At 44.3% G+C, this 15,772-nt stretch overlaps 1 protein-coding gene across 1 annotated transcript in view; it reads left to right on the top strand.

Moving 5' to 3' along the window:
- The first annotated feature begins 4,446 nt into the window (after positions 1–4,446).
- Positions 4,447–15,772, top strand: part of ABHD12B (abhydrolase domain containing 12B) — a 30,049-nt gene continuing 18,723 nt past the window's right edge. Inside the window, exons 1-3 of the mRNA XM_056133182.1 lie at positions 4,447–4,532; positions 12,684–12,811; positions 13,803–13,905. Coding sequence (XP_055989157.1) covers positions 4,471–4,532; positions 12,684–12,811; positions 13,803–13,905 — 293 coding nt within the window. The 5' untranslated portion in view covers positions 4,447–4,470. The remainder of the gene's footprint in view (positions 4,533–12,683; positions 12,812–13,802; positions 13,906–15,772) is intronic.

Genomic DNA, 15,772 nt, shown 5'->3' with positions numbered 1-15,772 from the left:
GTGGTCCCATGAGCTCAGCCAGGTGTGACCCCTGAGCACAGAACAAGGAGTAAGACCTGAGCACTGTTGGATGTGGCTTCAAAACATAACAATGAGAAAAAAGGTGAACTAAGGAGAATGTAAGGTGGTAGTTGACACAGAGCTCATGTTCTGGGATAATGCAGCAAGTTAATTCCTCTGTAAATCATCTGAGAAGTTCCTCAGAAAAGCAAACACAGGGATTTGGAGAGTGGCTGAGTGACTAAAAGCCTTGCAAGCATGTGGCCATGATTTCTATCTCTGGTCCTCGATGGCCAGGGTCCCCCAGCTCCATCACATGTGTGATCCAGGCACAGTCACATATGTGCTAGCACAGCCACTAAAGATATGTAACCACTGCAGCCAGGAGTGTGACCTCACAAGTTCCCAAACTTGCACTCACTGTGTGACTCCCAATAAGTGTCACATCCAAATGTGTGGACCTCACAGCCACCCATGTATAACACTGGTCACTGTAGCACCTACAAAGAGGTAACCCACCAAATGCACAATTTCTATCTAACTCAGGAATTGAATCTTGGGTCTATGTTCGAAAGAAATGGAAACAGAGGTTGATACAGAAATAGAGGTTGACACAGATATTTATAGCAGCATGATTCACAATAGCCAGAATATAATGTCCAGCAATGGATGAATGGATGAACAGAATGTTCATATTCATTAGATGGAATATTTAACCAGTCACAAAAGTAATGAAGTTTTGATTCATACTCCACAGGATAAACATAGGAAATACTACTCTGGGGTAGCTGTGCACCAAAACCATTAAAAGTTAACACTACTGCAACCATGTTCCTTAATTATAATAAAAGTATGATGTTAAAAGAAAGAGACATGTGATTCCATTTATATGAAAGAACCACACTGGCCCCTTCCTTAGAGTCAGAGAGTGGCTACATTTTTCTCTAATGATGAAATAATTTTTAAGGTAAATATTGGTGATATCTGCACCACCCTGAGGTTAGAGTAAAAGTACTAGATGTATCTTTGCTAAGGATAAATTTAATGCTGTGTAGGTCATGTTTCAATAGTGGAAAAAATGTAGGACTATAGAAATAAAACAAGAGTTAAGGCACTTGCGTTGCATGCACCTAAGTGTAGTTTAGCTCCCATCACCACACATTCCTGAGTACCACCAAGAATGATCCTTGAGCACAGCACCAAGAGTAGACTTTGCTGGGTGTGGCCCCCCAAAAGAAAAAAAAAAAGAAACAGGAAGTACAAATAAATTCTTTTCATGATAAAGCATTCCTATATAATAGAAGGTCTGAAGGTGGTGTTTCGTATTTCTTCATTCTGCAGATGTTACTTACCAGTCATTGGCCTTTGCAGCTGTGGGCACCTGAGTAAGACACTGTGGGCCTTCGGTGTCATTTCTTTTATCCAGAATCATTTTGGGTGATAATATTATCTTTAATAAGACTTCTTTTCTCTTTTTCTTTTAAAAAGGTAAATAATGACCAACTATTACATTTGTCTTGAGTTTTTATATCATCACACATGATGGATCTGTTTGGATAGTGTAGGTGCATATTTGTTAGGCTTTTATTCCCCCTGAACATCATGTTTGTTGAGATATCATTTACTCTCAGTCTAATTCACCCTTGAAGGATTCCAATTCTATGAATGTTTTTGAAATCTCACTGTCTGTATCACAGCATCATTGATATATAAATGATTCCCATATGTGTTTTCTACCTGAAGTGTTCTCTGGCCTACCTTTAAAGTAACTTCTTCTCCTAATGTCCTGCACCCATGCCCTGACACTTCTTCCATCTAATTTGGGCTCTGTGAGCACTCAGTTCCTGTTTTGCATTCTCATGATTCCTCCCTCCCCCACTTCTCCAAGAAAAATCTTTCTAGGAAGGACTCTCTTTTGTATCCCTATATTGGTATCTGGCATCTAAAGATACTTAATCAATAAGAACTGAATAAATGACTAAATTGCTTGGCCTTTAGATTCTCCAAAATTATATTAGTCTCCTCTCTGATTTATAGGCTATTGATCATGAGAGAATATTTTTCTTAGAGTTTGAATTTGCACAGTCTTTTAGAAAAATGAGGTCTGTTGATTTTCAGCTTTGGAGATTTTGCTAAACACTCTGGATTTCTAGATTTCGAACTACAGTTTTGCTTAACCAGCATGCGGGCCTCTACCCTATTGATCTGAATAAATAGGTGAAAACAATAAAATAAAAAGACTGATCACAACCACTGTCCTGCCACACTCCCTCACATATCTAATTCTGTCACTTCCCATGAGATGTGACCCAGAGTCTCATCTAGAGCTCCCAAGAACAAGTTTTAGGACATTTCAGACTCACCCTAAGAATAGCTACAAGACTGAATCCTGACATCTGTTTGAGTCGGACCTAAACTTTTCTTATCATTCAGGGCATGACTCCATGAAAACTTACCAGAAACTGATTCTTTGGTGACCCTTAGATTCTCTTTCCATCCTGATATGATCCTCTTCTGCCTGATGTGAATCAAAAAGTGGACATTTCCAGGGACACATGAATGAACAAAACTTCTGCTAGCCTCACCTATTATATGAGATGGCCCTGTCTTCAAAGAGTATTTGAAAGGTGTGAGTCCTCCAGACTGCCTACCTTGTGCCAGAATGGAACTGTGTGTACTTTCTTTGGGCTGAGATCCTTTGGTGTGCTCTCTGCCCGACTAGCTAATCGCCAGCTTCTCAGGTACCACGGAAGCCCACATTAGCTCTGAGTAAGCCACTTTTAACTCTGCATCCAAATAAAACTTCATTGCTTTATATATATATATAGAGAGAGAGAGTATGGGGAATATTGTCTTCCATGGAGGCAGTGGGAGGGTGGGAAAGGTGGGGGTACACTGGGAATATTGTTGGTGGGGAATGTTCACTGGTGGAAGGATGGGTGTTTGATCATTGTGTGTTGTAACTCAAACATGAAAGCTTGTGACTATATCTCATGGTGAATCAATAAAACTAAAAAAAAAAACTCATTGCTTTTTCCTTCCATTAGCTCAATACCTTGCTTCCTTTGTGCCTTAGAGCAGATGTGTTTGAGGACAGTTCCTGCAAGTGTCACAGCCTTCAAAGTGTGAGCTCTGATATAGCGGTGAGGTTCAGTCACGACTGCTAAGAACCCAAACAAACCAGGAAAAAGATAACTGAATGGGTCAGTGAACATGCTTTGCAAGTAGGAGGCCAAGATTCCATCCCAGGCCAACACAGCCCCCCACCATGCTGGGTGTGGCCTCTAAATCAAAACAACCTAACTGAACCCAAATAAGAAACACTAAAAAGATGGCAATTAGGCAGTGTTGTGGGGGGGAGGTGTGAGGGGGGAAGGTGGGGGAGTCCAAACCTGGCAGTGATCAGTGGCTACACAGCTCGGTGCTGGGAGACGGGTTACATTTCTGCAGTGCCAGAATTCAATCAAGGCCTGCATATGCCCAGGGTCACTGACCAAAGGTATGAATTTTTTTTTTCTTTTTGGGTCACACCCGGCCATGCACAGGGGTTACGTCTGGCTCATGCACTCAGGAATTACTCCTGGCAGTGGTGGGGAGACCATATGGGATGCTGGGAATTGAACCCGGGTCGCTTGCATGCAAGGCAAAAGTCCTACCCGCTGTGTTATTGCTAGAGCTCCAAAGGTATTAATTTCGGATGTGTTTTTGACCCCTTAGACAGACTAGCTGTTACTAAACTAAAGGGGATCTAAAAACACCACTTTCTGGTATAATTACAGATGGAGTGTAAACCCGGGACCTGGACATGGGTACGCTTCAGAAAAAGAGAAAAATGGAAGGAAGAAAAATAGCAGGGGTCAAAGTATAGGGAAACAGTTTCATGGTGATCTTCTAGAGGTAAACTATCTTGGTTCTTTCTCACCTTGGTAAAAAATATATGTTATAACTTCAGGACCGAGATTACACACACACACACACACACACACACACACACACGGTCTCCAACCAATACCCGGTTTTCACGCAAATGAGCAAGATTGCACAAGCAAACGAGCAAGACTGAGCAGTTTACGAAACTTAAAAACTCAAGGACAGAACTCGAAGATTTAGACAATTATAACAACTTGTATTTGAAATTGAAAAAATCTCAGTAAAAAAGGATCACAATAAAATGAATTAGGAATTTAAAATTAAATAGAACGTAAAACGGTTCCGGCTAGGTCTGTGTGTGTTTGGGGTGTTTGGGGAGGTGGGTGGCGGAGATGGGCACACCCTGAGCGGCCAGAACCCCCTCCCCAGGTCGGCTTTTCCGGGCTCCAGTCCAGGCTGCGGCCCCGCCCACGCCGGCCGCGGGCACAGCGGGTCCGCCCCGCGCGGGGGAGGAGGCCCGGCGCACCTTTGACTCCACCCACAGCTCCACCGCGGTGGCCGCGGTGGTTCGGCGGTTCGGGTCGCGGTGCGGGGCGCGGGATGGAGGCGGACTCGGAGAACAGTGTGGCCGCCTGGTGGGACATGGTGGTGAGGAACCTGAGGTGAGTGCTAGGGGATGGGTGCGGGAGGAGTGATGTGGAAAGCCTTGGCATGAGGACTCCAGGCTTGGGGAGGTCCTGGGGCCCTTCTGGAAAGCCTGGCCTTGGCCTTATCCCTTAGCCTGGTGAAGTAACCTTGCGAATTTGATTTTCCAGGAACTTTTGTAGCCCTTTGGGGCTTCCAAAATAGAAGCCAAGATGAGCTGCTCTGATCATTTGGTTTAGCAGCTGCTTAGCCAAGTTGTCACGAATACATCCAAAATTAACATCTCCGGGGTGGGTGACCCTGGGCACATGCGAGACTTTGACTGAATCCTGGCAGGAATCCAACCCACCTTCCTAGCCCTGAGCCTGACCCTGTGTGTAGACTCTGGGCACTGCCAGGTGTGCTTACCACCTTCCTGCCACACACACCATCACTGCCCAATTGCCATCATGTTGGTGTTTCTTGTTTTGGGTTGGGGGGGGGGGGCGATCACACCCAGCCATGGTTAGGAGACCATGTAGACCAAGCCTCTTGTATCAAAGCATGCACCCCAGCCTGTTGAGTTGCCTCTCTGTCGAGGTTTGTTTGGGTTCTTAGCCATCTATGACTGATGTAAAACATAGGAATAGTGGTGATATTAGGGATCTGTGTGGTAATCTTGGCCATCTTCCTCTGAGTCTGTGCCTGTGGCACTCACTGCTTGCAGAGAACACGCCTCACCATGTGAGAGACGCCCGCTGGGTGCTGAAATTAGAAGCTGGAATTGCCTGTGCCGGGTTTGTGAATTGTTTAAATCTGACAGGTCTGGGTCAGGGTATTTTTAAAAAAGAATTTTCCTCCACCCATCTTTAGCTTAAGCAGTAGTCAGTCATTTTGGAAGAGGTGAGGAGTGGGTAGTGTTGAATCACCCCTGGAGGTGTTCAGAACTTACTCCTAGTTTTGTGCTCAGGAATCACTCTTGGTTTTGTGTTCAGAGATCATTCCTGGCGGCGCTAAGGAACCAAAGATGGTACTGGAGACCAGACTGAGATCTACTGCATGCTACCTTACTATCTCTGAGGCCCTTACATCCTAAACCAAAGGGATCAGCTAGCAATGTATACACTGCCAGCCCTCTTTGCATGCACTCCAGTTATGGTTGGAGGTTCCTGACCCAGGAGAGTCAGGTATCCTATTTGTTTTGATGGCAGGAAGGTATTCACATTCTTGTTTTCTATGTGTCTTCTTGTGTTTAATTTTTACTCATTACATAATATCCAAGAATCACTTTCTGACACAAGAGAAGGACCGTCTGAGTGGTGAAGCTAAGTGCAGTCTTCTCTCTTCTGTGTCTTCTCTATAGCTCAGTGTCCTGGGCCAAGCAGGCCAAGAGAAGCTCCCGTCCACCAGCCAGGGCAGCTTCACAGCACCTTCTGAGTGAGTCTGGACCCATTCAGAACATCTTGATTGGCAGCACCTCTCACATTTGAGATTCTGGGACCCTTTCCTCCCTGACACAGTGGTTCTGGGAGAGCTGGCTGCACCCCTTTCTTTCATGCTCTATGTAGAGTCAATGGCAGGTTATTTAACACTGATTTGGTGGTGAAAGCATTTAATGGGCAGAGAATCAAAGCAGCACTGGGGAGCTTCAGAGAACCATCCACATCATTCATTTGGAGAGAAATATAGGGAGTTTGGAGCCCTCTCTCACTTGACTTGCTAAGAAATAATGTCTCTAAGAGATGTTACATGAGAGGATAAAATGTATTTCTTCATCTGAGAAGAAACTTGTGAGTCTTGTTTTTTGTTGTTGCTAGTTTCTGTTTTAGTATCATACCTGGTGGTCCTCAGGGACTGCTCTGGTCCGGTCTGGGTGCTTGAGTGTCACTCCTGGCAGTACTCAGGGGACCATGTGGCATGAGGCATTGAATCCAAACTTCCTACGTCCAGAACTTGTGCTCCCATCCTTTGCACTATTGCTCTGGTCCCTTAATCTGGCTTATAACATGCAGAGGCCAAGGCATAGTTGGATCCAGGATACTTTAGATCAAAAAGAAATACACGGAGAGCTTGCTGTGTACCTGGAACTTACCAAATTGTGTTGTGAAGGTAAAGGAGAATGTTTTGCTATATGACTTTTCAGAGATTAGTTTTTTTCTGCATTGGGAATCTACTTATTGTGAAAAATTTCATCTCAGGGAGCTGTTAAAGACAAATGATACTAAAACAGTATATAGCTTCTTGCAACTGGCTTACTTGTGAAAATGGAAGCTGTGCCCAGTGGTGGAGATAACAGGGTAGTTTGGGCTTCCTTTCTCCCAAGTTCACCCCTATTTGACATTTCTAGATGTTGTATAGAAATTATCAGTAGGCAGGTTGATAAAGTTGTTCATTCTTTCTTCAGTATTGTTAGAAACCTATTGGGCCCCAGTGTAGGCCCTGAGCATAACACAGGAAATAAAAGTCAGTGAAATCAAACCAGAACAAAAGCCCTGCCCATATGGAACTGCCATAAATTTATTTTCAGCTATAATTTTTTTTTAAAAAAAGAGAGAATGAAGCTTTTCACCAAAACTAATAATATGCATCATTACTTTCTTCCCATGTGAAAGAAATACCCTTTACCTGCCACTTCTCAACCTGTTTCTCAAGAAATGTTTATGGGGTCCAGCATTGCAAACAGAGTTGAATGTCAGTGAAGTATTTTATGGCAGGTGGAAGACGGGATAAGCAGTGGGGACACAATCAGAGAAAGATTTAGAGTCAAACTGAGGCTTGACTCTCATTAGTGGGTGGCGGAGAAGGAGAGGAAAGGTCATCAAGGGAAGATCTGTCTAGAATGACTTTGACAAAGAAGGGACTCTCTAGGAGTTTGAGGGAAGCGGAAGATTTATTTGGGAGGAGAGAAGGGAGGAGAACACAAATGTAACATGGTAATTGGTGCTACGGGCTTGCTGGCTGGATGAATGGAGATGTGGAAGATGAATACATAGCATAACTTTTCTGTTTGCTTTTTAAAGTCATGCCCAGCAGTGCTCAAGAATGACTCCTGATTCTGTGCTTGAATGTAGATCCTGGTATGGTGCTCAGGCCATGGGACCATACGGGTGCCAGGAATCCATCCCAGAATTCTCACATAATAAGCATGGGCTACAGTCCCCTGAGATAGCGCTCTGGTTCATGGGTAGCCTGGCTTCATACGTGTAATAGTTGTCAGAGGTGGCCAGATGGGTCTTCCCAAAGCTGGTACCTGCTAGCATGGAGATAACTTGCAGGGGTGATTCTCCCTGGAGCAGAGCAGGCTTCATGGTGAGGCCTCCGGTTCAGATCTGAGTCTCCTGCAGGATGCTCTGCAGCTAAAGCCACAGCTGATCAAAGGACAGGCAAGTGAAGAGTGGAGGATCCAGGGGGTGTTTGATGTGGCTGGCTGTTGGCGGGGAGGGGTTTGAAGCAGCAGCCTCTGCTCAAATAAGATCTCTCAGCCACGGGTGACTTTTGATCCCTTGCTGATGTGGGGGAAGCTAGATTGACAACCCCCACCTTCAAAGAAGCTGATGTGCATTATTGATGCCGAGGGGCCTGGGTACCCTGCTCTCTCCCTGCAGCTTCTTACAAAAATGCCTTGAGCAATCAGAGAGAAGGGTCCTGTATGAATTATTCTTTAAAAACAGAAATGTGTTTCCCGTGACCACCTCTGCTTCCCAGGCACCCTGCTACCTTCAAAAGGGAACTTAGCGGGAGACTAACAGACAGGGTAGTTGAGTTCAAAGAGTCGGAGAGAAGCAGGTGGGAGCCTGTAAGCATGGAAGGACTGGAAGCGAGCCCGAGATTTCAGACGGTGTCAGATCTGCGCGTTGTGACTTGATCTGCGACTCAAAGTGATGGCTCTGTATTTTCATTTCTCTTTTCTGAAACCAGAATAACAATGTCATCTCCATCCTACCACCTTCACGGAGTTGATTTTCAAGTCACGAAAGAATCATTTTCATTTCATTCTTGCTGATTTTCAGAGCAGGCAATTGCCCATTTCAGATGTCTTTGAGGAGCTCAGCCCAAGTATCATCCTTGCAAAATGGCTGGAAACTCATCAGAGGTGATCTCCCTTTGTGCCTTTTCCGAACTAGCTGCTCTCATTTTAGAAATATGACACTTAAAGGAAAATGAACTTTTTCAAGGTTTTTCTTTGCTTCCTCAGAAGGTTCCTGAGCTATAGGAACAGAAAGGAGAACATGTGAGAGGGACTTTGAGAAGGAGCAAGGGTGTGGGAAGGGAGCCTAAAACAACTTTGTCTAGGAGCTGACTCTGGCTGGAAGCCAGCATGCTTGTCTACATGCAGAGATGGCCAGTGTAACACACCAGGACTGTGGCAGTCCATGAAAGATGAGGTGCTTTGGGACCAGGCAGGCCTGGGCACACGTGTAGGATAACATTGGTTTGTCCTTTCTGCCTTGCCGCAGGGAGCTTAGGTTTATTGGGTTTCTCCCATCACAGTGCTCCCATTCTTCTGTTTTTATTTGTAACCTCTTTCTTTGTGCTCTGTTAAATTGTAAGTATTGCCTTTTCTTTTCTCCTTAAGTTCTTTGCATAGTTAATTCAGAGCAATGTCTTTTTTGTATGAACACAAGAAGACAGTTAATGCTATGCTTTTGTAACTGGGGAGTTAATTGACTCTGAACTATAATTCAGTCCTGGGCATCTGTTCTCTCAACTTAAGCCTCAGTTGCTCATACTTCCTAGCACCCCAAAAAGCAGGGGCCCGACAGGGGCTAGATGGACCCAGAGCAAGCAGTGAGCTACCCTGGAATCGAAATGGGCCTGACCAAAGTGCCATAATGCTTAACTATAAGTTAAGAACATGGTCATGGACAAATTATGTCATGATCTAAAAGTAATAACTAGATTTGGACCCTGATAGGGTTAGGAATGATTAATCTGGCCTGAGCACTGTAGTCTGAGTCTGTGGCGAGAGTTCCCCCGGAGAGCCACCATACAAGCTCAATGTAGCTCTTACTGTGTCCATACGAAATAACTAATATTAAGAAGTAGAATTAAGATGTTAATATGTTAATTAAGTTATTGGACTAAGGAAAGGAGAAAAATATTTTTTGTTTTTTAATTTTTTTTTATTAGTGAAACACCATGAGGTACAGTTATAGACTTACAGATTTTTGTGCTTGGGTTTCAGTTATACAATGATCAACTACTCATCCCTCCACCAGCGCCCATCCTCCACCACCACGGGTCCCAGCATCCCTCCCACCCTCCATCCCCCCATCCCACCCTGCTTCTGTGGCAGGGCATTCCCTTTTGTTCTCTCTGGAGAGAACTCCTTTTGGGTCCTGTGGTTTGCAAGAGAGGCATTGAGTGGCAATCATGTTTGGTCTATAGTCTACTTTCAGCATGCTTCTCCCACCCTGGGAGGATCCTCCCAACACCCTTTATTTGGTGCTCTCTTCTCTATCTGAGCTTCCTTTTCCCCTAGCACGTGTGGCTGGCCTCCAAATCATGGAGCAAAATTCCTGAGGAAAGGAGAAAAATATCTTAAGTGATATTTTGCCCGTGAGGTTTTCTTATATTGATTTTGTTATCACAAGGTGTGTGGGGGCTACCCCCTATGTGGGGAGTTGGAGAGAGAGAGAGAGAGAGAGAGAGAGAGAGAGAGAGAGAGAGAGAGACCTGGGCAGCAAGGTGGTTCGGAAAGACTAGCAAGGGGGATAGAAGGAGAAGAATGTAGGGGAAGAATTCAGGAGCAGGCGCATGGAGAGATGAGGGACATAGCTATTAGAGGGAGCACAGAGAGATGAGTGGGAGAAACAGGAATAGATGGGAATGAGGGGCAGTGTGAGACTAGAATGGGGAGCTTAGTGAGACTGGAACAGATGCGTGGGGAGAAAGGAATAAATGGCAACTGATCATTAACCAGCTTGGCCCTCACTTCCTCCTTTGTCCTCCCATGCATCGGCCGTCCCGCGTCCTGGGGTGGGCGAGTGACCTGAGTCCACCGAATGTGGGTGTTAAGAGGGAGAGCCGCTGGGGCTTTCCATAGCTGCCTGGAGATTACATACACATGTGACTTCGATGGTCTTGAAAAGTTTATTAAACTTTTTTGGGGGGTGGGGGTTAACAAATGGTGCTTTAGAGGTCCAGGGACCCCTCCCAGCTATTTAGCCAGCTATGCTAGCTGTTCAGATCTAGGACCTGAGGATGTGGGCCTGCCCTGTGGTGCTGGGGGTAATCCATGCTACGGAGTTGGGGGAAATGTCCTAAAGCTGTACCTGGGGGCAGGGCTGCACTCCAGGGCTGCACCCTGCGATGTTTGGGGGACCAGCAGTGCCAGGGATCAAACTAAGATGTAGACACATGCAAGGAATGTTCCTCAAATCCTGTATTGTCTTTCTGAACCCAGATACTTAATTTTCAATCTCATATCCTCACACCAAAGTAATTCAAATTCTCTTCTAAAATGCTTCTGGTTTAGCACAGAAATAGGACCAGGAGATTAGCTGATCAAAAAATGCTTTCCAGTGGGTGGAATGATAGTACAGCAGGTAGGGCACTTGCTTTGAACATGGCTGAACCAGGTTCCATCCCTGGTACCTCATATGGTCTCATGAGTACTGCCAGGAGTAATTCCTGAGTATTGAGCCAAGAGTATGACCTGAGCATCACCAGGTATGGCCCAGAAGCAAAAACAAAAGCAACAACAAAAAACTTCCCATCCAGTCCTCATCCTCATGATTTGGTTTATATCCAGCAGTTCTCACATCAACTCCTTACAGTAAGAAAAGGAATTGGGCTGTGTGTGTGTAATGTGTGTGTGTGGGGAAGGGGGATTTGTGTTGGACTGCACCTGTGACTCTCAGGGTTTACTCCTAACTCTGAGCTCAGGAATCATTCCTGATGGGGCTCAGAGGACCATGTGTAGTGTCAGAGATCAAACTTAGGTCATCAATTACATGCAACGCAGGCACCCTACCCATTGTACTATCTTTCTAGACCCAGGGAGGGATTTTAAAATTAAATTAGATTTTTTAAAAAAATTGGGGCTATACCTAGCCATGCTCTGGGCATACTTCTGATTCAGTGCTCAGGGATTGCTCAGGGGAACATGCAGTGCTGTGGATAGACTTCAGTCCCCTGACACTCAAAACATAACCATAACCCTTTGCGCTATTTCTCCAGCCCCATGTATTTGATCTTATTTGATATTTTGGTTTTTGTTTTAAATAAATGATGTGGACAAAACTCAGAAGCAGGAAATGGTGACACTCACCTCTTACATCCTGTTTTCTCAAAAGTTAGACACCTCAGCTCTCATGGGCAATGTGACTGGTATGACTGATCCCACAGGAACAAATCCTTTCTTGTCTGCTGATGCTTCTGGTGGGATGATTTGGATCAAGAGGAATCAGTAAGTTATGCACTGACTGTCATGTCCCATGTTCAAGCCCAGACCTGTTGTTGCTGACCTCCAGGTTCTCCTCTTCCTTGATTAGCCCCTCATGGTCTCTCTCCTCTGGGGTTGGCATCAGAGGGAGGTTCTTATTTCCGTAGTTCATTTCTTGCTGAGACTCAGCCAGAGGAGTGGGGATCTGGTGAAAAAGGCTCATTGTGATAGACAAGTGATGGAGAAGCAATAGTGCTGGCTTTGGCTTGCTGATGGCTTGTGGAACCAGCTTGGCTGTCAGTGAGGCTACTTGATGGGAACAAGCCTGGTGCCTCTATGGGCTCCCTCTTCCTCTGACCTCTTAGTCCTACTGCTCACTAGCTGGTTGGTTTGGGGTTCCTGCCTTAGTGCTGCTCTCACCAACTCTCCCTGAGTATCCAGTCTTGAATGTGCCCTAGTTACATATCTTTCTTTAAAGGATTCTGTTGACAGGCCAGAGATAGTACAGGAATTAGGGCACTTGCTTTGCATGCATACAACTCTGATTTGATATGGGACATTGCTTATGGTCCCTTGAGTGTTGCCTGGAGTGATCCCTAAGCACCAAGACAGAAGTAAGTCCTGAGCATTACTCATGTGGCCTCTAAACAAACAAACAAAATAACAAGGGATTTTGTTGAAATAAAAGTTACTTATAATTTTTAGGTCTTTGAAAGTTTAATTGGACATTAAGAGCAAAAATACACCAAGTTAAAACTTGGACTGCTTGTGAATACCATGTTTACTTCATAATATCTTGCAGATCTTGCCCACACTCCTGTTCAGCACTTGGAAGAAAAATTGCTTGTCTATACAACGACTTTACCAGTAAATCATTAAAAGACCGTATTTTCCCTCCTCTCATGGAAATGCTAATTTTTTTTAACTTTTGTAAGTATTCTTCTTCATGAGTTTGTCTGTATATAGAGTTATAATATATATATATATATATAAACAATATATATACAAATAATGAATTTCTCACCCTCAAAGCTGTGAAAATGATACATCTGCTTTAAAAGTGTGGCTGTAGTTACATGGTCTGAAATCTAGTTAATATTGACTTGGGGTGTAGCATGAATTTTGACAAACATCTGGGGACAAAGAAACATGGTCTTGTGGGTAAGATTTTAATTGAGAGCCTCACTTTTCAAATTAGCTGTTAATATGAATATCTCACTATCCACTATATCCTGTCCCTTTTCCTTTTTCTTCTTGCATATGGGTGGGGGGTGAGGGTGGGAAGAACCTGGTGAGAGGCTGTATTTAGCACAGTTTTGCTTATGGAGACTGCATTAGTCAATATTTTCCGCAGTCATGACATGCAATAACCTTCTTTCTACAAGCCACCATCTTTATACAGACCATGTACTCTTCATGGCTTCTGGCTAATGCTTGGGTGCTACTCAGTAAAAAACACAATGCTTAACTTCAGTAGAAAAACACTGACAACTCTCTTCTAAATACTCTTACCTTCTCAGAGGAACTTTCTCTGCATTTAGCTAGAGACAAGGAGAAGGATAGTTAAACTCTGCTCTGAGCTCCCACATTGGTGCTGTTTTAAAATCTACCTTTAGGGACTAGAGGAATAGTACAGAGATTAAGGTGCTTGTGCCATGCATGAGGCCAAACCTAATTTGATCCCTGGTATTCTTGAACACTACCAGGAGTGGTCCTTGAGCAAAGAGCCAGGATTAAGTCCTGCTACTGCTCCTCCTTTCTCCAAAAAAGAACCTACCTTTAGATCTAGATGGGGGCCAAGACTTCTAGGAATATATATATGTATATGCATATATATGAATAAATATAAATATACGATTTTGTGTGTGATTAAAAACAAATTGATTTTGTTTTTAATTTACTAATGATTTCTACTTTCCAGTCAAAGCACCATTTCTTGTGGATTTAAAAAAACCAGAGTTAATCATTCCTCACACAGTGAACTTCTATATCAAGTGTCGGCCCAAGGTGATTCTGGGAATCTGGTGAGTGCAATGCTGGGAGGGGTTCCTTTGCTGGTGGTGTGCTTTTTCCTGTCTGGGGGCTAGTGTGAGTAGGGCTGTTACTTGCCTTTGGAGAGGAGGATATTCCTTATAGGCACCTGGAAACTGGTTCAGACACCTTCTTTCATGATGGAGAATGAAATCTTTTAGGCTTTGCTCTGTGCTTTGGGTCCCTTCGCTTTATCTGGGGAACTGGACTGGCCCTTCACCTACCTCTTTCTCTACTACCCATGTCCTGCCCCTGGCCAGCCCCACCACTCACCTTGCCTTCCATATCTTGCCTACATACATATGCTTGCTTTGTGAGCCTTCCTTCTTCCTCTCTGATCTTTCCATTTCTTCCCCCTCCTTTTTTTTTTTCAGTGTTGGTGATTGAACCTCACACATGCTTGGGATAACCTGTACCACAAAGCTACATTCTCTATTCTCCTCTGTTCCCTTTTCTCATTAGCTCCCTGCATAGTTATCTTGGGGGTCTGAATTTTATAATTTCAGAGAAACCTTTTCTCACACCCGCTGTATTAAGCACATGATTAGACAATCTGTGCTGCCTTCCGAGCATTTATTCCCACCGTAATGAATGCTGACGTGCTGATTTGTCTCATGTTTTGTAGGAGTGAGACTGGATAGGTTTCCATTAGCACAGTGCTTGGTGAATGAAAAGTGCTGGAAACATCCTTGTCATAGGAAACTGGGATTATTCTCACCCCATATCTCTATTTTCTGTTTGGGTTCTGCTATTTCTTTGGCTGCCAGAGTACTGATGTATATTTTATCTCTCTGACTTTAAATGTGTTCATAGTATGTTTAGGGATGAATGGAGACTCATGTAATGTCTTCCTAGCCTGTAAGGGCTACTTCAGCTAACAATGTTGGAATTTGGTGACATTTTCTTTTCTCTTTCTTTTTCTCTTTCTTTTTCTCCTGGCTCATGCACTCAGGAATTACTCCTGGAGGTGCTAGGGGAACCATATGGGATGCTGGGTCGGCCGCGTGTAAGGCAAATGCCCTACCTGCTATGCTATCGCTCCAGCCCTCAATTGGTGACATTTTTATTCTTTGCTCTTGCTGCATGTGTCCTTGGTTAGTGAGTTACCTTCTCTTGCTTGTTGTAGGCTTGACTTGCTGAGAGTGGAGCTTGCCTTCTCAGGGCAGAGCCCTGCACTTTGGTGTCAGGCTTTCTGCTCCTGCCCTTTTATAATCAAGAGGATTCCAGGCTTCTTACCCCATAGCCAATTCTCCAAATTCCCTGTGACATGGTAGGGAATTTAGAGTCTGTATTATCAGTGTTCACTGCTAGAACCTGGGAGTACAGACAGGTGCCTAAAAAAAATCACAAGGTCACTGGGCTTAGAGACAGCATAGTGTGTACAGCGCTTCTCTTGCATGGGCTGACCCTAGCTCAGTCCTCAGCACCCCATATGGTCTCTTGATCACCGGAATAATCCCTAAACATAGAGCCAGAAGTAACCCTTGAGGACCACTGGGTGTGCCCTTACCCCTTTCCACAATCACCAAACTACAAGTCACTGGGTTTCTTGACTAGAGTAGCATAGGCTTCATGTTTAAGTTTTTTCTCCTGGAGATTAAAATTTTCCTGGCAATTCCTCCCAACTTATCTCTTCATTAAAACCAACATCAGGTAGAAAATATCCACCACCACCTTTTCACTTGTTTCCACCTAGTGGGCTGCATTTTAAATCAGTCACATCTAAAGATTGCTCTTTGTAGAGCAAGAGGTGCATGAGTCAGGTGTCAAAGAGGGTGTCTCTGTCGGGGGAAGGTGAGGTAGGGCAGTGGTGGTCTTCATTATAAAAGATTTGATATATTTGAATTTTACCATGTATAT

The sequence above is a fragment of the Sorex fumeus genome, unplaced genomic scaffold (assembly GCF_029834395.1).
Source record: "Sorex fumeus unplaced genomic scaffold, SorFum_2.1 ptg000098l, whole genome shotgun sequence".
Taxonomy (NCBI): Eukaryota; Metazoa; Chordata; class Mammalia; order Eulipotyphla; family Soricidae; genus Sorex; species Sorex fumeus.
This window is presented reverse-complemented; position numbering and strand designations above follow the sequence as displayed.